Consider the following 22734-nt stretch of genomic DNA (forward strand, 5'->3'; position numbering starts at 1 on the left):
GATGGGGGTGCATAGGTCTTTTTGAGAGAGTGATTTCATTTCATTTGGATAAATATCAAGATGTGAAATTGCGAAGTCATAGGATAGTTCTAGTTTTAATTTTTTAAAGAACTGCCATGCTGTTTTCTATAGTGGCTGCGCCCATTCACATTCCCACCAGCACTGCCCAAGAGTTCCCTTTTCTCCACATCCTCACCAACACTTCCTATTTCTTCTCTTTTTAATTATTATTTAGGTATTTTAAAGTGAACGGGAGAAATAAGGTCATTTGACGTCATGGTCTTTGGCCCCTCTGTCAACAGGTGTGATGGCATCGTGGTGGCCAGACGATATGTGTGGTTCTGGGTTGTGGTACATTGGCATCATCTTAGGGGGATTACTTGGCCGCTCTTTCAGACTGAAAAATGTACAGCCGAAGAATGCTCTTAACTGGTCTAAAGAGCACTTAGTTAACAGTCACAAAAACTGTAGGAGCAAACTAAGAAAAAAAAAATGGGTATTTATTTTAGGAAAAGGATATTTCCCCCAGTAAGCCAAATCTTGACGTCACCAATATTTTTTCCTGTTCTGTGGACCTGTGGGAAACACCAGTATCTTCAGTTGCAGTGTAGTCTTTTCTAATGCCCATCAGCAGGTGTCACACAGCTGCCATGAATAGGAGGGATAGCACAGCCTTAGTATATACAGGTGCCTGCTTTTCTCACCCCTGCCCTGTGTCAGATTTCCCTAATTGATCACCACTTTCTTTTTTTCTGTAAAAATTTTTAATGTTTATTTTTGAGAGAGAGAGAGAGAGAGAGAGAGAGAGAGACCAAGTGCAAGTAGCAGAGGGGCAGAGAGAGAGGGAGACACAGAATCTGAAGCAGGCTGCAGGCCCTGAGCTGTCAGCACAGAGCCCAGTGGGGGCTCAAACCCATGAACCGTGAGATCATGACCTGAGCCGAAGTCGGATGCTTAGCTGACTGAGCCCCCCGGGCGCCCCCTGGTCATCCCATTCTTGATCACTAACGGAATCTTCCTCTAGGGCAGGAGTTGACAGGCCTCTTCTGTACTGGGCTATGGTAAGTACTTGAGGCTTTGTAAGCAGGCTGGTCTCTGTTGCAACTACTCTGCACTGCTGACTTTTGTGGCCTGAAAGCAGCCATAGACGGTACTTAAATGAACGGGTGTGGCTGTGTTCTAATAAAACTTCATTTACGAAAGCAGACAGTGAGCTGAATGGTCCCTGGGTCAACTGAGCAGGAACTGCCAAACAGAATTGACATGGGAAATAAAACCTATATTATCTACATATTTAAAATATTTCTTATACATACTTAATATGAGGACATTTAAGTCTCTGCCTTTGTCTTCAAAAAGCTTTCAAATAAAAAAGGACTAAAAGATCTAAAGATAGAAGTGTAGGCAGTCTCTGAAGAATTGATGGTTGCCATGAAGCTGATTCCTGAATTGGATGTTTGAAATTTAAAATACATATTTCAGGGAAATAGTCATCAGTATTGTAATCAGTGTGTGTATAGTGACTTCATTGGTTTTTTTCAAGGGAAAAAGAAATTTTGCAAAGCTGTCATGGTGGGAGTCTTTGAAAAGAAGTTTTAGGTCTAAAGATAGTCAAAAGATAATGATATTGTGTAATTTATTGAAGAATATGTCTTTTGCCTTTAGGTTTTCATATCAGTTCTCAAAAACATTAACCTGCAATCCACCTCAAGTGTAAATGTGTACTACACTATTGTCGAAAGTCCGTGACATCCCATTCCAATGAGAAAGATGGCTTACCCCCATTCCTTACTTCATACAGACTTGATGTTTGGGGGAGCCTTTTCCTTGACATTCGTTTAGTAAATTTATGTTAAATGCTTATTGTACAGTTGGCCCTATTCTGGACACCGGGGATACAGAGATCAAGGATCCAGCCCCAGCCGTAGGAGCTCACAGTTTATTTAGGGGAAATGAACACATAAATAAACTAATAATTTCATTGAGGATAGTGCTAAAAGTATACACAGTGAATAAACTTGGAAGATATCTTCATTCTTAAAACCAAGCATTTCACTAAATATTTTTTAAATTAGATTTTAAATTTAAAATATTTTCTTTCAGAAAGTCCAAGTAGGAACCCAGATTTGAAAGATTCTCTGGGCAAATGTACACATTAATCTGATCACTCCCAGATTTATTTTGTGAAGAGACTGTTCTTCCAGTATTATTTGAAAATTATTTAATGCTAATGCAAAAGACTCTTGGCTTAGGAGTTAATAAAGAAGACATAGGCTGTTTCCTTGCCATAGAACAGTAATTAGAGCTCAGTCTAGGCCAGTGGTGCGTCCATGAGCAGCTGCCATCTGGAGGCCTGTGGAAAGTCCGAGCTGGAAGGCTACTAGTCCAGTTTTCAATTAACGTATCTATGACTTGGTGCATTCCTTTGGCCAGAAGCCAGAAACAGTCCTCTGGCGCCTTAGAGTGAGTCACATTATCACCTCTGATATTGATCCTATTTCAGGCAGAGAGAATCCCTAACGATAATTTTTCATTTCTCCCTTTTCTGCTGGTGTGATATAGAGTATGGATGCAAGTGCTTCTGCCTCTGTGAAGGGACAGGTGTAACAGCGCTGGTGGATGTGTTTCTTCTGGTTAGTCTCTTAGACCTCAGAGGCTATTAGGTAGCTCTTCCTGGTTGGTAAGAGAGCTGTTTCTTCTTTCTCCTGCTCTTTGGTATACAGCTGAACAGTGACATCTCACACCTTGAAGTCTATGTGTGCTTCTAGAATGTGAAGGGGATGAAGATGGAGGAGTAAGCTATCACTTCTTAAATCCTCATTCTTCAGATACAAAGTTGTGATTGGAGTAGGTGGAACACAACAAGTGACTGCCCCATCAAGTCAGCCCTTTGAGAATTGTATTCAAATACCATTTTATAACTGGGGATTATTTCACATTCTCACTTGGTAGTCACAGCAGCGGTCTTAGGTACTATTGCTTGCTGCAGTTTTAAGAAACCGAGGCTTTCAGTTAAAATGTTGCTTGTCCAAGGTCACGTGGCCATTGGCCTAAGTTGCACTGTGAACCCTAGACCTCACACTCCAGATCCTGGACTCTTCTGTTATGTCTTTCTACTTATTATCATGGTATCAGAGTCTATAGAGGTTCTCAAAAATTATCAAATCTATTGGCTTTTTATCATTACTGTCTCTTAAAAAAAATGTTCAGGCCTATAATTTTTGGCTACCTCTCCCAGGATTTTCATTTGAGATTGTATGGAGAATAGTCATTTCATAAATAATGTAAAAATATAAGCTCAGGGGCGCCTGGGTGGCTCAGTTGGTTAAGCCTCCGACTTCGGCTCAGGTCAGATCTCACGTTCCTGGGTTCGAGCCCCACATCAGGCTCTGTGCTGACAGCTCAGAGCCTGGAGCCTGCTTCCGGTTCTGTGTCTCCTTCTCTCTCTGCCCCTCCCCTTCTCATGCTCTGTCTCTGTCTGTATCAAAAATAAATAAAACATTTAAAAAAATATATATATATATAAGCTCATTGATTTTCTCTCTCTCTCTCTCTCTCTCTCTCTCTCTCTTTTTTTTTTTGCAAATTAGCCTCCTTCATGTCACATCTGATAAATCACAGAAGTTTTCTTTTGTCAAATTGCAAGATAATCTAGCTTTTAGTTATTTTCTTTTAGTTATTTTAACAAAAAACTAACTCTACTATATGGTATGCTTTGGCATTTCTCTTTTAATAGGCACACTATAATTTCAAATAATTTACTGTAATTTCTGCCATTATCTTCCAGGTTAACATTAGCAGAATACCATGAACAAGAAGAAATCTTCAAACTCAGATTAGGTCATCTTAAAAAGGTAAGTATAATGAGAAGACTATATCTGGAGAAGTCAGTTTGCATGTAGTATGAGAGCAGATGTCACAGTTGGGCATACCTGCTAACACCTGGAGTAGTTCTTCTCCCCATTATGTCCAGTATTTCTAATGCGGGAAGTCCTGTCTTTCCATTTTCGAGTCAGTTCCAGCCCCCAATGAGAGCACTTTTCAACCAATGATGTACCACCAGATAACTCTGCATATCACATAAAGCTTCATAAGTAGTTATCCTTAGAGTAAAAATGAAATTATTCAATATGAGCAGGTGGTTCAGATTTGATCCAAAACCTCTTAATGGTATTTTAAATTGTAAAGTAGCTCTTATCTCTTGCCTAAACTTGTACCAACCATATTGTAACACAAAGGCACCTACATAAAAATTGTTATTGATCATGTTCACAGAGGTGTCTTAAATATAGATTGTCCATCTCCTAAATTCAACAGCCCATGTATTTTTGGTAGATGCTACTTATGGTAATGGTAGTCAATAAGCATTTAATTAACTGCTTTTGGTGTGTGTTTTTCCCATTGGGTTCTCAGATCTTGTTAAAACAGTAGAACTTAAGGCACCAAGCATAACCCATGCTTATAGAGCAGAACCAGATAGAGAACCGGATTTTTGTTTAAAAAAAAAATTGTATGCCTGTATGTAAATACAGAGAACATTTCTGAAAATTTACACAGGATACTTAACAGCAGTTACATCTGGGGAATAGGCATGGAGACAAGGGAGCAGAGGGCTTTTTTCTTACTTGTACTCCTTTGTATGGTTCGAATTTTATTTATTATTTCCTATTAGCTGTTTTTTGCTATTAAAATTCTAGTTCTGGGGCGCCTGGGTGGCTCAGTCAATTAAGCGGCCAACTTCGGCTCAGGTCATGATCTCACGGTTCATGGGTTTAAGTCCCACGTTGGGCTCTGTGCTGACAGCTCAGAGCCTGGAGCCTGCTTCAGATTCTGTGTTTCCCTCTTTGCCCCTCCCCCACTCATGCTCTGTTTCTTTCTCAATAATAAATAATCATAAAAAAGTTTTTAAATTAAATTTTAGTTCTTAAAAAAAATCCTCTTCAATGTGGAAGAAACATTTTCCTTGAGTTTTTTAAGAGAAATGTCTGTTTTTGAAATGAGATTCTGAAAAGGTGGTTTCCTGTGTTCTGAGCTGTTTCTTTCTTTTTCACCTTAGGAGGAAGCAGAGATCCAGGCAGAGCTGGAAAGGCTAGAAAGGGTTAGAAATCTACATATCAGGGAACTAAAAAGGATACATAATGAAGATAATTCACAGTAAGCAACTTGGGGGTATGTTGGGTTGGAGATTGCTGAACACTTTCTGACATGAATTGAATGGTCTAGAGTGATTGTTTCTGCTTAATATAAATTGGGTAAATGATTCCATAGTGTAGTTAGCTCTATTACAGGGTGTAATACAGGTTTGTGAACACAGCTATGATTTGCTTTGGTTTCAATATATGTAAGTATATGAGATTTATATGTTAAATATGTATCTATACTTGTATTATAGCATTTTCACACAAGTAGAGGTCACTAAACAGTGTAGCTTTGCAGTTGTAGGTGGTTGGGACACACTGTGTTTTCAGATGCCTGCAGAGCCCTGCGAAATGGAAGCGTGGGTGACAGTGTGGTGTCGTGGAAAGGCTCCTGAGTTGAGGTGGCACTTTTCAGAATGACCTTGCAGGGCCCTTTGGATGCTGAGATTTGAAAAAAGGCTGTCTTAAATTTAGTGTGTTAAGCGTAGATGAACGCCCACTTTTATTTATGAGCCATTTAAAGGATTGAAACTCAAAAGTGGATTAATATGGGAAATAGCTTCAGTTTGTACTCTTTTCTTTCCTGTATTTTTCTGACTCTAACAAATGATATTTTTGGACATAGCTGTTGCTTGTGTATTTTTGTTTGGTCAGTGTGAGCCATGGGTCTTTCCTTCTGTAAGGTGGTGGGCCACAGCAGTGACCATGACCGAGCACTCTGTACGTGTCAGGCATAGAGCTAAGTGCCCTTAAGCTGTCTTCGCTATAGCCCAACAAAATTGATTTGACCAGGGCCCCACAACTCTGTGACTAAACAGAGAGCTGAACTTGCTGTGGAACTCCAGAGCCGACCGCCACCCAACAGTGGCACCACTCTTTGCAGGCATCCCACTGTGTCAAAAAATAAAATCGTTTTCCAGGATTGGAGCTGTGTAAGATCAGGAACTAGGTAGAAATAGTCTTAAAAGTTACTTTTGCCAGAATCTCTCTTGTCAACACAAGGTAGAATCCTGTGTGACAGAAACAGTTCTATCATGAGTCTGTTTCAAAGAGGAAATGAATGTACCCAAAACATGTGATTTACTTTATAATCAGATCTGTTTTTAAGGCCATGTAAAATATCTTGGAATTTTACTGTATTAGTTTTGGAATGGTGGGAACCTGTGGCTTTTGAATACTTTGGAGGAACTGAGTACACTTTGAAAATCCCTGATCTACTGTAGTCTGTACCTGCCTTACATCATAGCAAGGCAGAAAGGAGAAGGGTCAACAAAGGTCACAGGTCCAGTTGTGGCTGTGCTAACAGCTGTACCTTACGGCTCTCTGGCCAGTGCCATTCCTTGTGTTTATGTGGTCTTTTTGAACTATGTAACTTACTTCATGGTCACAGTTCGCTATATTGGTGGTGTCACCAAACTATCAGTAGCAGCTGTAATCATGTGTATAGCATGTTACATATTCTAGGAATTTTGCCAGTATGGAAGATTGTGTAGTCCTTGACCTCAGGATGTTCTGTATTCCCTGTTTCCGCAGATTTAAAGATCATCCAACGCTAAATGACAGATATTTGTTGTTACATCTTTTGGGTAGAGGAGGTTTCAGTGAAGTTTACAAGGTAAGTGTAAGAAACTGGTTATAAAGACTAAGGATTAAATTATTGGCTATTACTGACTTGGAGAATGTTAAGAATAGTGATAATTGTGGGTTGCTATCTATTGGTTGAAATTCACAAACTTCCTAAGGCAGGATACAGTATTTTGCCCTGTTTTCAAGTTTGGGGGGGTAAAAAAACAGGAAGGAAAAACAGCACTCTTTCTCAGTAGTGAAATTAAGGTGATTTTTATTTTTTTTTTTCTGTACTGCCTGCCTCACATTTGGTAGAAATAAGTATGGGGGTGCCTGGGTAGTTCATTTGGTTAAGTGTCTGACTTTGGCTCAGGTCATGATCTTGCAGTTCATGAATTTGAGTCCCACGTTGGGCTCTGTGCTGACAGCTCAAAGCCTGGAACCTGCTACAGATTCTGTGTCTCCCTCTCTCTCCCCCTTCTGAACACCCCACTCATGTTCTTTCTCAAAAGTAAACAAACATTAAAAAATTTTTTAAAATAACTGTGTTACTTTTCTTATGATTTTTTTTTAAATAGATGTATTAAAGTTAATTCTTATTTGAAAACCTGCTTCTTATTTTTAAAAAGTTCTCTTCTAAGAGCATTAAGTAGCTCTGGGATCCTCAAGAAGCATCCTGACTCTAGAACCGGGCCAGTGAGGATCAGACCACTGTGCCTCTAGTTGATTTGCACTAAATGAGAAATTCCGCAGGTTTTCAGTATAGCTGCGGATTCATAACATGTTCACCAATCACCACCTCCTTGTTTCTGTAGGTGTTTCTGGCACCAGGATTTTACATGCAGAGTTAGTTTATTAAATGGGTCTTTATTGCCTGGCCCTGTGAATTCCCTTTTCCTGAGGTGCAGCCTTCACTGATGGGATTTACGTTATGCCCCATGAATTTATATGGGAAATCATTTGAGCAAAATAATGTGTTCATTTCAGATAAAAACTAGTTCTGTATCCCCCTTTTAAAAATATTTTATGTTTATTTTTAAATATTTTATTTTTATTAAAAAGTTTTTTAATGTTTATTCATTTTTTAATTTTTTCTAATGTTTTATTTCTTTTTGAGACGAGACAGAGCATGAGTTGGGGAGGGGCAGAGAGAGAGGGAGACACAGAATCTGAAGCAGGCTCCAAGGCTCTGAGCTGTCAGCACAGAGCCTGACGGGGGGCTTGAACCCACAAACATGAGATCATGACCTGAGCCAAAGTCAGAGGCTTAGCCAACTGAACCACCAGGAGCCCCTAATGTTTATTCATTTTTGAGAGATATGGGCATGAGTAGGGTAGGGACAGAGAGAGGGAGACATAGAATCCAAAGCAGGCTCCAGGCTCTCAGCTGTCACCGCAGAGCCTGGCACGGGGCTCAGACTCATGAACTGTGAGATCATGATCTGATCTGAAGTTGGACGCTTAACTAACTATGCCACCCAGGCACCCTAAATATTTTATTTTTAAGTGATCTCTGTAGCCACCTTGGGGACTGAACTCACAACCCCGCAATCAAGGGTTGCACACTCTACTGATTGAGCCACCAGGCATACACCCTCCCCCGCCTCCCCCCACCCCCTGGCTTTTATTGTTATAAAAAATAACTATTTTCCATAACCAATAGTGTCTGTATATATGTGTGTATATATTTTTTAATCGAAGTTTAGTTGGCATACATGATATATTTATTTGAGGTGTACAACATAATGATTTGACAGTTTTCTTTAGTGTTAATTTTTACTGTAGTGATATATAAAAAAATTTATCATTTTAGGGTTACAATTCATTTGCATTAAGTATGTTCATAATGTTGTACAACTACTATTACTGTCTACTTCCAGAACGAGAATATTATTTTTAGTGTGCTACTGAGCTTGATTTTTTTTAGTATTTCATATTTTTTATCTGTGTTCATGAGTGCAACTCGCCCACAGTCATCTTTTGTTTACAGGCAACATTGTCTAGCTTTTATGCCCTAGTTATCCAGAGCAAGTGGTGAAATTTCTTTTTTCCCAGGCCCTGGAATGCATTGCATAGGAATTCTTGGCCCCTTAAAAGTTAGAGCAGACTCAGAATCACATGAGTGGATGTCGTTGTAGAGGAAAACATTTTGACCACCTTTTCATTTCCTTCTACAAATACTGATTTTTTCAGATTTTCTCTCCTTTCTTAAGTCAGTGTTGATCGTTTTCCTGGAAAATCTCCTATTTCACCTTGATTTAAAAATGTCTTCCGTGGGGCACTTTGAGTGACTCAGTTAAGTGTCTGACTCTAAGTTTCAGCTCAGGTCATGGTCTCACGGTTCATGAGGTGGAGCCCACGTCTAGCCCTGTGCTGACAGTGTGGAGCCTGCTTGGGATTCTCTTTTCTCCTTTTTTGCCCCTCCTCTACTCTCAAGCTCATGCTCTCTTTCTCTCTCAAAATTAAGAAACATTAAAAAAATATCATTCATACCTTAGTTATTTCTCTTTTTTATGAAATGTTTATTTTCATTTATTTAAAAAAAATTTTTTTTTTTTTTTTTGAGAGAGAGCGAGTGTGAGTGGGGGAAGGGCAGAGAGATGGAGATAGAAATCTGAAGCAGGCTCCAGGCTCCATGCTGCAATATGTCAGCACAGAGCCCAACTTGGAGCTCGAACTCACTAGTAGTGAGATCATGACTGAACCAAAGTCGCACTGAGCCACCCAGGAGCCTCCGAAATGTTTGTTTTTATATCTCTTGAGTGATGGGTCAGAGCTGAGTCAATGGTTTTTTTCCTCTAAGAATCAACTTTTTGATCAAGTCTGCTCTGATTTTTTCATTAACTTTTGCTTTTAATCTTTCCTTTTTTTGTTTTCTTTGTTTTTGTTTTCATTCTTAAGTCAAAAACTCAGTGTATTTTTTATTTTTGATAATTTTAAAAATTGTGGTGAAAAACACAAAATTTACTATAACCATTTTTAAGTGTATAATTTAGTAGTCTTAGGTATAATTTATGTTGTTGTGAAACAGATCTCCAGAATTTTTTCATCTTGGAAAACTGAAACTTTACCCATTAATCTACAAGACTCCTCTCCCAGCCCCTGGTAACTGCCATTCTGAAACTTTTGGTTTAGTGAACTTAACTACTTTTAGATGCCTGTATAAGTGGAATTACAGTACTTGACTTTTTGTGACTGGCTCAGTTGACTTAGCATAGTGTTCTCAAAGCTCATCCATGTTGATGTGATAGGATTTCCTTCTTTTAAAGCTGAATAATATTCCATTGTATGCATACACTTCATTATCTTTGTCCATTCATCTGGTAGTGGATGCTGAGGTTGCTTCCTCTCCTGTGGATGTGCATAGTGCTGCTTTGAACACGCGTGTGCACATACCTTGGAGAGACCTTGCTTTTAATTCTTTTGGCTATAAATCCACAAGTGAAACAGATACTTCTTTAAAATCATCAGCATTTGTTCTTGGTGCTTCCCAGTTACTTGTTAGTGATTTCTTCAGCCTATTTTTTCCCAGGGTGCTCCTTAAACATGTTAACATTCCTGAAATTTAGATGCTTCTTCCAATGATGTGTAAATTCCATGTAGGGATTCTTTTGCTCTTCTCCACTCTCCAGAAGCCCTTTTTAAATCAGTGGTGGATCACAGTGTCTTGGATTCATAAATATGGACAAAAAGACACTTGTAGTATCATTAGTGCTCTTACAAATTAGGTGGTATTCGATCTGGCTTTTAATGGTTTTCTACAGCAAAGGCGTGATACTCTCTAAGCTTGCAGGTGGGCTTCAGGCTCTGTAAGAAAAATAGTTCAAAAGTTTCCATTTTTGTGAAATAAGGTGTTCTGTTTGAATTGTATAGTTTTTATATTTAAAAATGCTGGTTTAAATTTAGTATAAAGTAAAAGTTTCTTTTATAAGGAACCGTCTCTTGCAGTTAGTGCTTTCCTATAGGTAGCTTACATTTTAAAAGATTCATAGAACAGTAGTCATGACTGTTCCTGTGCCTTTTGCTTTCATCTCCTCATACATTTGTGGAAACTGGTAGAATGGTGGTGATAGTGCTGGAACTAAAGTATTAAATGTCTTATTGGAACTTTAATTTTTTTTTTAAAGTTTATTTTGAGAGAGAGAGAGAGAGAGAGAGAGCGGGCGAGCGCTGGGGAAGAGCAGAGAGAGAGAATCCCAAGCAGGCTCCATACTCTCAGCGCAGAGCCCGATGTGGGGCTCAGTCCTAGGAACCATATGAGACCATGACCTGAGCCAAAATAAAGAGTCTGAGGCTTCACTGACTGAGCCACCCAAGGGCCCCTCATCTCAACTTTAAAAACTAAGAAAACCTGTTCATTCCAAAGGAGTTCTTCAATAAATTCTTTTGTACAGGAAAAATACCCTGTTATGTTTAAATACTACTCACTTTACCAACTGTGATTTACACCCAGCATCCTTCACAACCCCCGTGATGTAGCACTACCTGGCCGATACAGGATTTTCCAGCAGTGGCAGTCTTAGGGGAAAGTATGTCCCTTTCTACTGGAAAAGTGACCTGGTGTGACTAACTTCAGACATGTTGGGATCAAAAACTGCTTTTTATTTGCCCGTCATATGTGGGTGGGGCTAAAGGCAGGGCTGTTCTTTTATTTGTATTTTAATTAACACAATATAACAAATTTTACAAGGTTATTTTCTAAACAAACATAGTGAAGAGGTGTATCTGGAGGGGTTATTTCTTAAGGAGCCAATAGTGTGTGTCCCCGGCCTTTCAGAAATGTCCTGCCCCAGTGTTAGCAGAGGGCGAGACATAGCCCAAGCGAGTGAGGCCCCAGAGAGGGTGGATGATGTCCGTACAGAGAACGGTTGGGAGGTGACTGGTAAGGCATGGGCTGTCGTGCTGTTTGTGCTGTGTACTGGGTTGTTTCCTAAGCCCCTTGGTGCCGCTGCGTCTGGAGACGCCTAAATTATCTATCTGCTCACAAGTTTCAAGAGGACGGTTGCAACTCTGAAACAAGTATGTGATGTGTTGTCATCCACTGTTGTTTTTATTTTATGATGATTTCTGGTTTTGAATCATGGATGTGTTAAATAGAAGCTTCGAGTCCATTTTTTTTTTTTTTTTTTTTTTTTGGCCTGTAATTCTTGTTGGCATTTATCCAGAACATAATTTATCCCTTTTCTTTGCAGGCATTTGATCTAACAGAACAAAGATATGTAGCTGTGAAAATTCACCAGTTAAATAAAAACTGGAGAGATGAGAAAAAGGAGAATTACCACAAGTAAGTGATCCTAGAGTGTCTGATTTTTCAAAATTTGTTAGTAACAGCAGTAGTTCGAGCATCGTGCTAACAGCTGTACATGCGTTGTTGTTGTTTCATTTAATCCTTAAGACGATCCTGGGAGAGTGAAGAAATTTTCCATCTTACTGATGAGTATATTGAAACTTACAGAATTTGAGTAATAGTTAAGAAATGTCTGAGCTGGTATTTAAATCTAGACTTCCCTTAATCCAAAAGCCATGCTCTCCAATCTCCCTCTCCATTGTGTGTGTAACGTTAGCTACAGTAAACAAGTAAAGCCTCGGAAACTGTCTGCTGTCTGCAGAAAGTAGATGATGGAGTCCTTCACTGGCCTGGGCATCCTGGGGGGCTCTGGGCAGGGCTTTCTCCTGCCTGTTCAGTCATTTCTCTATGGAGGAAACTGGAAGGGGGAGCAGCTGGGGTGCCTCTGTTGACTGCAATGATGCTTGTTGACATTCAGTTCTTCAGTGCTGTGATCCCCTCCCCCTCAGTTCCCCTCTGGATTCTCTGTGCTCAGGGTCCGAATGCCACTGGCTGGCGCTCCCTCTTCTCTGTTGGGAGAAGGGCCGGGAGGATGACTTCTTGAATAGAGTGAATATAATGAATGTACAGGTGTGAATTTCTTTGATCTACTAATGGCAAGCTTTGCATGTTCCCCCCACCCCACCCCAAGCTTCAGAAGGTTGGAATTCATGGCTCATTCAGTTTGGAGGTAATGCATACCTGATTTGCTATTAGGATCCCCACTGGGCTTAATATTGTTTCCTTGTTGTAGGTATAAGGACTGAATTAGACAGGTCCTAACCCTGGAAGGAGAAGACATCCACTTTTAATGTAAACAACTCACCTCCTCTCTCCCCTCCTTTTTGCGAAAGTTTTGTTTTTGTTTCTGTTTTATTTTTTTTACAAGCTGTGCTTTGAAGGGAAAAAAGCAGTGGACTTTGAAGTGGCCTTTTTTTTTTTTTTAAGTTTAGTTTATTTTGAGACAGAGAGAGTGAGCACAAGTGGTGAAGGGGCAGAGAGAGAGGGAGAATCCTAAGCAGGGCTCTACGCCATCAGCACAGAGCCTGATGCGGGCTTAAACCCACAAACCACGAGATCATGACCTGAGCCAAAATCAAGTTATGCCTAACTGACTGAGCCACCTAGGCACCCTGAAATAGCCTTTTAATTGGCTTCTGAATCTCAGGGGGAAAGTAAAACATTTCTGCATGATCAACAATTCTTGGGGCACAGACCAGGCAACTCTTGCTGTATACGTGTTACTAATCAGGGGTCCAGGAGCTCCCCCCATTCCATGCTGAATGGCACTCAGCACTGGGGAAGTGAAGGTTCCTCTGGCGTTAAGAGAAGTCGGGCTTAGTGGAGGTAGGAAAAGGGATGAGGTGTGGTTTATGCGTGGCACCCTGTGTGTGTATCTTCCACGACAGGCAGCTGCAGTCCAGCTGCTTCTGAGGAACAGTTACATTATTGCAAGTACATTCCAGTCGCTTGGCACCCAGGGACAAATGGCATGCCACGGGGAATGCCAGGAGCACTTCAGAGAAGGAAGCCACATGCTGCTCTGACCAATTATAAATGCGAAATGTGCCCCCTTATATTGAGACTCTCAGAGTGTGTACGGAGTTGGAACGGTACTTGCTTCTCTTTAAAAATGCTCTTCTGTAGCTGATGTATGCCCTGACCGCTCTGAACCACTTGACTCTGTGAGGGGCAGCCTTGGTCAGCCTTGAGAAGGTGCTTCCTATGCTGGGATTCGAACATACTTTGCCTGGTCTCAGTGTCCAGCTTTTTGGCTGGCCCTAAAGAGGACTCAGCTGAGGGATACCGTGGTGACTGCAGGTGGGGTCCTGCTCACCTTAGCCCTTTGAAACAGTGAGGGATCAAAGCCTGGGCCGTGTACTTCCATGACACCCTGGCAAGCTGTTCCAGTGCTAACGGGTAGAGATTGGGTACGTTCTTCACATTTCTCTACCAGGCAGAGTCATAGAACAGGTGCAGGGGGTGGTCTCAGCTCTCTGGGCTCGTTACTGGTCCAGCTCCAGGCTCACGCTGGTGCCTTTCTGCTCTTCACCAGAGGTGGGAATCATGGCGCCTGGGTACCTTCTCTGGAGTCGTCTCTGCAGGGGCCACTTCCTTGCTGACAGACAGTGGGGTGGGGGCGGGGTGTGCCGAGTCCCTAAGACCTCCATTCACGCCTAGGAGAAACTCTTAAGCACTTCTACCTGTTTTTGAAAGCTTTTGCTCAATATGAAATCATACTGTTGAATACAGGCTATACAGATAATAGTGAATTAGCAAAATGTCATTAACTACTTTGAACTTAAAGAGGTATAGCAAGCATATAACAGATTTTAGAGAGTGCTTTAAAAATTTAGTATTAAACTAAAAAGTGGTACAGTTTAGTTTTGTGGTAACAGTATAAAATATGAAAATGCTGCTATTCTTTTGCATGGTAACGTCTCTGATTGCTTTTTCTTTCGTGGGAATGACTTCCCAGTCTCATCTGGAATCAGGACATTTATTTGAGTAAAAAAGGAGGAATAACTCAAAATAAAAGGTGTTGTTTTGTTTAATTTTGAGTTCTGTTCTGCAGCCTCCTTTCCTCTCCTTCCCCCACAAACAAACAAAAAGCAAACTGATTATTTTACTTTTGCATTATTAAAACATTAGTAGGTATTATAAGATTTCTTTTTTTTTCTTTTGCAAGATTTCCCTAACTCCCCCAAATAACACATTAAAAACTCTGTTGTAGGAAACCTTTCATATAAAGCTGTCCACAGAAAAAATTTTATCTGAGTTAGTTGGTATACACTTATGTATGATGGTCTTCTAATTTTTTAGGATAAAGTCATTTTGGAAGTCTGAATATATATCCACATATTATAAAAGAGTAAAAGACTAACATGTTAGCGGATAAGGTTCTTCCAGTTTCTAATTAAGGTTTCTGTAGTGCATTGATCCCTTGGATGCTAAATGAAAAGTTGGACATGTGAGGGATGCGGAAGAGCCGCCGCCTTGCGTGATGTAGCTTGAGAAGCGGGCCTCTGCCTCGCGTGATGCTGAGGGAGTGTGCTCCGTGCTCCAGGACTCAGCAAGTGCCCTTCGTTGGCGAGGACTTTGAATGACCCTTCCTTTGGTTCTTAAGTTTTGCCTCCTTCATTTCCTCTATTTCTTATACCTTTACGGAGAAATCGGTCTCTGCCCTGAAATGCACAACAAAATCAAGAAGTTAAAACAGAAGGGCAGACAACTGTAGATTTTTAGTATGTTAAAGTAAGAAGTGGTTGAACGGTTATCTGGTTAGTCCCTAGCTTTCTAAACTTGGTTTTTGTTAACAGCATCATCTGAATTTTTCTGAATGAACTATTAGTAGGATCTTGATACACGAAAAGGACACGCATGTTGCTGCTTAGGTGGAATGAGGAGCTGGGCCGGAGCTACATTTGCTCAGCGCCCGCCCCGGGGCTCCGGAGACCTGCGTCTCCAGGGAGTGTCCTTGGACACCTCTGGTCCTGTGCAGCGATGGCGAAGCCCAGAGAAGTGGCATTACCCAGCTGGGACTCTTGCAGCCAGGTGTCCAGGTCCCAGTGTAGTGGCATCCTGACGCTTCTCTGCCTAAGTGCTGGCCATCTTTCCTGTTCAGAAAGACATAAAGATGATGAAATGAAGTGTCCGAAGAAGCAAACACTGCCAAAAGTGTCAGCTTAAAAAATAGGCTTAGTCAGGCTCCGTTTCCATTCGGGAAAAATACATTTTAATTACTTTTAGATTCTTGTTTCTCTCTCCTCCTTGCCCTGATTGTTTCCTCAGCTTTTCTTTAGTTGAGTACTTTCTATGTATTTTTGACATACTGGGGTACACCAGTTTCAGAAGACGTCACCTTAATTTTGTTTTACCACACTCTGGAAAGTTTCTCTTTTCTGGTCTTGCCATGTAAGAAAATGCCCCAAAGTAAATGATGCTAGATTACTTAACATATAAGAACTTTCTATTCCTCTCTTTGTAAATAGGCACTAGAGACTTTAAAAGTTGTTAGTAATTATGTTGAATAAACAGGTTCTGTTCTTTTAAAACCTAATGAATATGTCAGATTATATAATCTACTTTTTGTTCCTAATCTCATTAAATGACTTTAAATTGGAAAAGTACTTAATAAAAAAGATGTTAATATGTATGTGTGTAAATTCTTATTCCAAGAAGACTAGGGCTTCATAATTTTCTATCAGTTTCACATTTTCTTAGGAGAAAGTAAAGCTGATAGCCCTTTAAGTTCTTTTTGTAAGGAGCATTTAAAAACAAATACATAATACTACTAATTGCCTTATACAGTCAGTAATCCTTTTACCCAAGGAATTTACCTTCTAAAATTGATTTCTTGATGTATCCCCAGGTTATAAACATTTAAGAGAGAGAAAAAACTGTCTTTGTAATTTTTAAAGCTTTGATATTTGGGTATAAATATAAAACAGGTGAGATTATGATAGAATGAACTTGAAAAGGTTGGCATCCATTCATTCAACAATATTTGAGCACCTACTGTTTTCTCAACAGCTTGATGGATACTAATAGTGAAAACAGGGTGAGGGAAGATACCAGGGCCAGCCAGAACTGAATGGAATGAGTAGGCAGAAACAAGGAAAAGTGAGAGAATATGTAGAAGTATCCTTTTTGAGGTCTAAAAGATAGTCCAAAATACAAAATGTTAATTTTGCACTTTGTTTACAGGCATGCGTGTAGGGAATACCGGATTCACAAAGAACTGGATCATCCCAGAATAGTTAAGCTGTATGATTACTTTTCACTGGACACTGACTCGTAAGTGCCCTGCCATTTTAGCTTAGCAGTTGGTACTGTTTTCTTCCAGTGTGTTGACTATGCATGAAATAGAGCTTAAATCTGGGTCAAGGAAATATTCTCTGAGAGAACCAAGTGCATTTACTTATGGGCAAGTGATCCTGTGTGAATTCATGTTTGGGCCAGCAAATACATCTCCACCACAGGACTCACATAGTTGTGTTTAACAGCCAGCTTGGGCAGGGGAGGAATAGGGCTAATATGTCGTATTTGACAATTTCTGTGATAGTAAATTTCTCCACAGGTCCAGTTTCAAGCTACTAGCTTAAAAAAAAAATCAGCTTTATTGAGCTATAATTTAAATACCGTATAGTTCACCCACTTAAAGTATACAGTTCAAGGCCTTTAGTATATTCACAGATCTGCAGTCATTGCCATAGTCAGTTTTAGAACATTTTTACTGCCTCACCAAGAAACCCATACCTTTTGCTATCACCCCTTTATTCTTCTACTCCACTCCCACCCACTCCCAGCCTTAAGCAACCACTAGTCTTTTTATTGATTGCTTGATTGATTGATTGATTGGGGGAGCGGTGTGTCTCTATAGATTTCCTGTTCTGGACTTGTATATGAATCACTCTTGTAATATATGGAGTTTTATGACTGGCTTCTTTCATTTGGCATGATGTTTTTTCAAGGTTCCATACTGTAGCATGTATCAGTAGTTCATTCCTTTTCCCGACCAAATATACTCCATTGTATGAAAATACCACCTTTTGTTTGTCCTTGCATCCTCCCAGTGGCTTAATAACCAGCTCATAAAATTCCTGAAAATTTACCTATCAGTTCTTGGTAACTGTCACAAGTTGGTGGCCAGCTGCCTCTGATGTGCACCAGTGAGTGTGGACTAGACGAGAGCCCCTCTGCCCCACCCCAGAGATCCGATGAACAGTGACAGGTCTTTTTTTTTTTTTTTAAAGAAGTACCAACAATATGATTTTATCATAGAATGGGAAGGAATGTGGCACAAATAACCCGGTGCTGCCTGAGACAGCATAGCCTCACAGGCCTGCAGGCTGTTAGAGTTGGAAGGGATCTCAGTTTATCTTTCTCATTGTATGGATGGAAATTTGAGGGCCAGAGAAGTGAAATGATTTGCCTAAGATCTTTAATACTCGTAGGCATTGTTGTATTTCATTACCGGGTATAGGTAAGCTCTATCACTTCTGGCTTTACCCAGGAGGTTAGGGATATTTCAGCATCTGGAAATGTTTTCTCTGTAGGAGTCTGAACTTTAGAGTCAGGAGAACAGGGTCTGGACGGAGGTATTCCTTTTAGCTTCCAGGGTGATTCTAGGCACTTGGGCTGTTCCAAACAGCAGCTCTTTCAGAGATCGCTATGCCAAGAACCACCCCACATTTAGAAATGTTTCCCAGAGGGGAGACCTTCATTCCCTTTGGAAACGTATACTATCCCTTTTTCCATCTGCCATGGGATGTCCCCTTTCCAGAAGTGTGGCACTCGAATGAGGCATAGTCAGTGTGTGTTTAGCGTGGATGGGGTTTAGAAGAATATCTAGTTAGAGAACAGGTCTCCAAGGGTGATTTAAATCCTTGAATACTAGGCAGACCACCACCTTCCCACCCCACTTCAATAACAAAAAAAAATTCAAAAGTAAGGAGAATGACTTGGGTTATCTGCAGTTTTAAATTGTATATATGCTTTTAACTAATCTGTGAAATTGACTTGGTTGTGTGCTATTCTTGAGTTGTTTATTTTGTTCTTTCTCTTGTGTGATGACTTTTCACCATCATTTTAGAACATCTGAGAGTTTTTTGGGTGTTAAAGTGACATTTTAAGCTTACAGTCGGATCAAAGAATACATCCACTAAACATGAGAATCTGTATCTCAGATCAGAGAATCCATAAATTTTTGATATTCATTCTCAAACAAGGTGCTAGCATGCCCTAGTATGCTCTGTCAGAAACATAGCTGTTCGGTCTGGGGATCCCGCAGGACTGTGTGTGCCCACCTTTCGTTGTGGTGCTTTTTCCCGGAGACCATGGTGTGTGTTCTGAGCCAGTTTGCTCCTCCCCTGTCCCCTGTTCTGCATCTTAGGGAAGTTGACCCTTGTAGGCTGTTCTACCAGGCTCCTGTGTCACTTGTTGTTCAGCTGGGTTCAGCTACCCGGAGACCAAGATGGTGGTGGGTAGACACTCCTACCCCTCCCCGCTGTGATTCCAGTCTCTCTTGGTGACCCCTGGGTTCAGGTTGCACCATCTCCGCCCTCTGGCCCCAGGGTGCTAATGGCTTCCTGTTCTGGAGGATCTCTGGGGTGCCTCACTGCCAGTTAATCCTCTCAGCTCTTCCATCATCCATGTGATCAGTTCCCTGAATTAAAACCCCTGTTTTAAATACTCAGGTGGTTTTTATTTCCTGTCTATACCCTGAGTGATACAACCATATTGTCACAGCTTAGGATAGTTTAAAAGGTCTTCATCTCTCAGGAATACTCCAACAATTCAGGAAGCCTGACTTTAGTTTATATTTGCCTCGGAAGATAAACACATGACCCTTCCTGCCACAATGGTAGGTAGTTTTAAATTTGGGTCTATGATGAATTGATACAGTGAAAGAAAAAACTCGCACTATGCAATAACACATTTGTAGAACCACAGATACTGCACTTTTTTTTTTTAACTTTTTTTTTTAATGTTTTTATTTATTTTTGATACAGAGAGAGACAGAGCATGAGAGAGAGAGGGAGGGGCAGAGAGAGAAGGAGACACAGAATCGGAAGCAGGCTCCAGGCTCTGAGCTGGCTGTCAGCACAGAGCCTGACGCGGGGCTCGAACCCACGAACGTGAGATCTGACCTGAGCCGAAGCCGGAGGCTTAACCGACTGAGCCACCCAGGCGCCCCAGATACTGCACTTTTAAAAGTTCTCTTACTCCTTATGTTTAGCAAAAAGCAATTATATACAGTATTGTGCCAAACTGCCAGGAGACATGACATGAAACCAGTTCTTGGGATGTGGGCAAACCCTGGATTCTTTCTCACTGTCAGCACTTAGGGTCATTTGAAATGTTTGCAGTGAGAATTGTGTACTTGAGCACAGTATGCTTGTTTAGAACTGGAGCATGGTGTGGAAATGTGTCGGAGACCCTTCTGAAAAGATATCTAGCTTTAATACATTACAGTTCTTGTCAGTGTTCGTACGGTCTAGATTTAAGAACAGGTATGCGCGGGTGCATTATAGCACCACAGATTCCAGTGTGGAGGGTGTGAAGGCTCTTCACCAGGAGAGAAAGCCGTGTCCTTCCTGGCAACCACTCAGGTAGCTAATACGAATAAAGAATAAAAGAATAAGGAATAAAGAAGAACAGAGCAAGAAGCTAATCACCTAAAGTTTTCACCGGGGCTGGTTTAGTCAGTCTTGATCTGCTTGCTGTGTCCCACAGTCAAATGTTGGTTTATTTGTCTTTAGGTTTTGTACAGTATTAGAGTACTGTGAGGGAAATGATCTGGACTTCTACCTGAAACAGCACAAATTAATGTCGGAGAAAGAGGCCCGATCCATTATCATGCAGATTGTGAATGCTTTAAAGTACTTAAATGAAATAAAACCTCCCATCATACACTATGACCTCAAACCAGGTATGTCTGACTTTTAGGTGACAGTATTGATGGCTTTTCTCTGGTCTTATAAGTGACTTCTAACTTGATAAAGTCGGAGAATGTGGCAGGAGCCTAGGAGACCTAGTAATGTCTGGCTTTGCCTGGGTAGGTGTGGGAATGAAAGAGGCCCAGCCACGCAGTGCTGGGCCTGAGACGGTGAGTTGGATGAAATGCTCTGGAGAAACAGTGCCCTTGTCTGTGGAGCCAGGGGCAGGTCACCATGTCAGCCCGGTTTAGCAAGAACTGCTCTGGGTAAGCTCCGTTCCACACTACATAGTAGTCCTCTCCTCCAACTCTCTTCCATGAAAATGCCTCCAAATTAATGACTTATTTTGCAGGTATGCCTCCCATTTCATTAAATTCAAATAGTTTTACATCTTTTTGTATGGTTACTGTCTAATTTCAGTAGTCCTTAGCAAACAGTAGAGAGTAGACTTTTTACCTCTTTTTTTTTTTTTAACGTTTCTTTATTTCTGAGATTGAGAATACGAGTGGGGAAGGGGCAGAGAGGGGGAGACACAGAATCTGAAGCAGGCTCCAGGTTCCAGGCTGTCAGCACAGAGCCTGACACGGGGGCTCAAACCCACAAACCATGAGATCGTGACCTGAGCTGAAGTGGGACGCTTAACCAACTGAGCCACCCAGGCTCCCACCTCCATTTTTTTGTCATTGTCCTGGGCTGTTTTTTAGAAGTCTGCATATGTTCCCTGGAGACTGCCGGAGCCAGCTTGGCTTGGGTGTTGGGAAGATGGTTCCCATTTACCTCCTGGGGGGGCACAGTTGTTAGCTCTGTTTTCCTCTACTGGTAGCTACATATTCAATCTCACTATCTCACTATTTACTATTATTTACTATTTAATATTCTAATACATTCAAATGACAAAATTCATTACAATGAAGTGATTTTTAAAATGATGGCCACTGTGTGATTGGATTTTCCATGACTGACTCCAATACATTTTCCCATTATAGGAACTGTAGGTGGCACTGTGGTACTAGCTTTGATTCCCTTGTATGTTGTTTTTTTTGGGGGGGGGGGGGGTCCTGAAACTACTGAAAGTTCAGATTAAACTTTCCCACCATTTTTGACCAACCATCCAAGTGATATTTTACTTTGGCGAGTTACTGTTTTTGCCCACTGCTCATAGTAGTGGTTTTGGCACATCTAGCAGGTGATTCTTGGAAAATGGAAGTTTGCAGCCAGACACTGAGGACTCTCCTCCAGCATCCAGAGTCCAGATCATTTTATTCCAGGAATTTGGATGTTTGCTATTATGTGCAAGAGTTTGAGTTCAGTTGTCCCCTTTTTGTCTGTTTTACCTTGAACTTTTCTCTTAATTAGTAAGTCTCTTTTTATTCATGAAGATTTTCATCTTTTTAGGTAATATTCTTTTAGTAAATGGTACAGCATGTGGAGAGATAAAAATCACAGATTTTGGTCTTTCCAAGATCATGGATGACGATAGCTACAATTCAGTGGATGGCATGGAGCTAACGTCACAAGGTGCTGGTACTTATTGGTAGGTATCTGGGAGATCTGCCAGGTTGGGTGGTAGAGATATGGCTGTGCTATACTGAAATGTTGGTAATTAATAATTAATATTTACATCCTGTCTTAGGCAAAATGCAGTAAACCAAAGTAGATTTTCCTCCCCAAATATTACTGCCTTCTCAGCAGTTTGACTCCCTGTGTTTACATTAATTTGTCCTAATTTTTCTCTTTTCTTGGAAACCATTGAGAGAGATTATGTATGGCCAGGTGTTGGACTTGTGTGTTTCTTCCTAGGGCTGGCCCTAAGGAGTAGGGAGAGAACGAGATTGCTCATATGTATTTAAAGAATGGCCCTAAATTTTTTTTCAGTACAAATGGAGGTCTCTTCTTACGGGTTAATGGGATGAGGGATTCATTTCTAGACTTGCCTATGGATGATGCACGGTCAGGAACTAAAGAGATATATGAAGATCAGTATGTAAAGTAACCCCAGCATCCTTGAAGTCCAAACAAGAAAAGAGTGAGCACGGAATTTTATCCCTGTTTATCAGCTGTGCTCTGAAAGGTTTTGAGCCACATTTCTTCCCATCTGTTGTCACTCATCTCCCCCTACCCTACCCCAGCTAGCTCTACCTGCTTGTTCCATGACCTCTCCTATTTCTGCCTACTTTTGACAGCAAGAACTGTAAAAGATACCTGCAGCCTAAGCATTTCACTTTGTGATTGTAAAGGTGTGTTCACAGAGCTTCCTTTTTAC

The 22734-nt window shown here is 40.8% G+C and overlaps 1 protein-coding gene across 7 annotated transcripts in view; it reads left to right on the forward strand.

Moving 5' to 3' along the window:
• Positions 1-22734, forward strand: part of TLK2 (tousled like kinase 2) — a 127264-nt gene that overhangs the window by 93849 nt on the left and 10681 nt on the right. For all 7 annotated transcript variants that reach the window (XM_029927384.1, XM_029927383.1, XM_029927386.1 and 4 more), the window contains 7 exons: positions 3788-3854; positions 5057-5154; positions 6672-6753; positions 11897-11988; positions 16738-16827; positions 20295-20464; positions 21867-22005. In XM_029927384.1, the coding sequence (XP_029783244.1) occupies positions 3788-3854; positions 5057-5154; positions 6672-6753; positions 11897-11988; positions 16738-16827; positions 20295-20464; positions 21867-22005 (738 nt within the window). The remainder of the gene's footprint in view (positions 1-3787; positions 3855-5056; positions 5155-6671; positions 6754-11896; positions 11989-16737; positions 16828-20294; positions 20465-21866; positions 22006-22734) is intronic.

This window comes from Suricata suricatta, chromosome 17, assembly GCF_006229205.1.
Source record: "Suricata suricatta isolate VVHF042 chromosome 17, meerkat_22Aug2017_6uvM2_HiC, whole genome shotgun sequence".
Taxonomy (NCBI): domain Eukaryota; kingdom Metazoa; phylum Chordata; class Mammalia; order Carnivora; family Herpestidae; genus Suricata; species Suricata suricatta.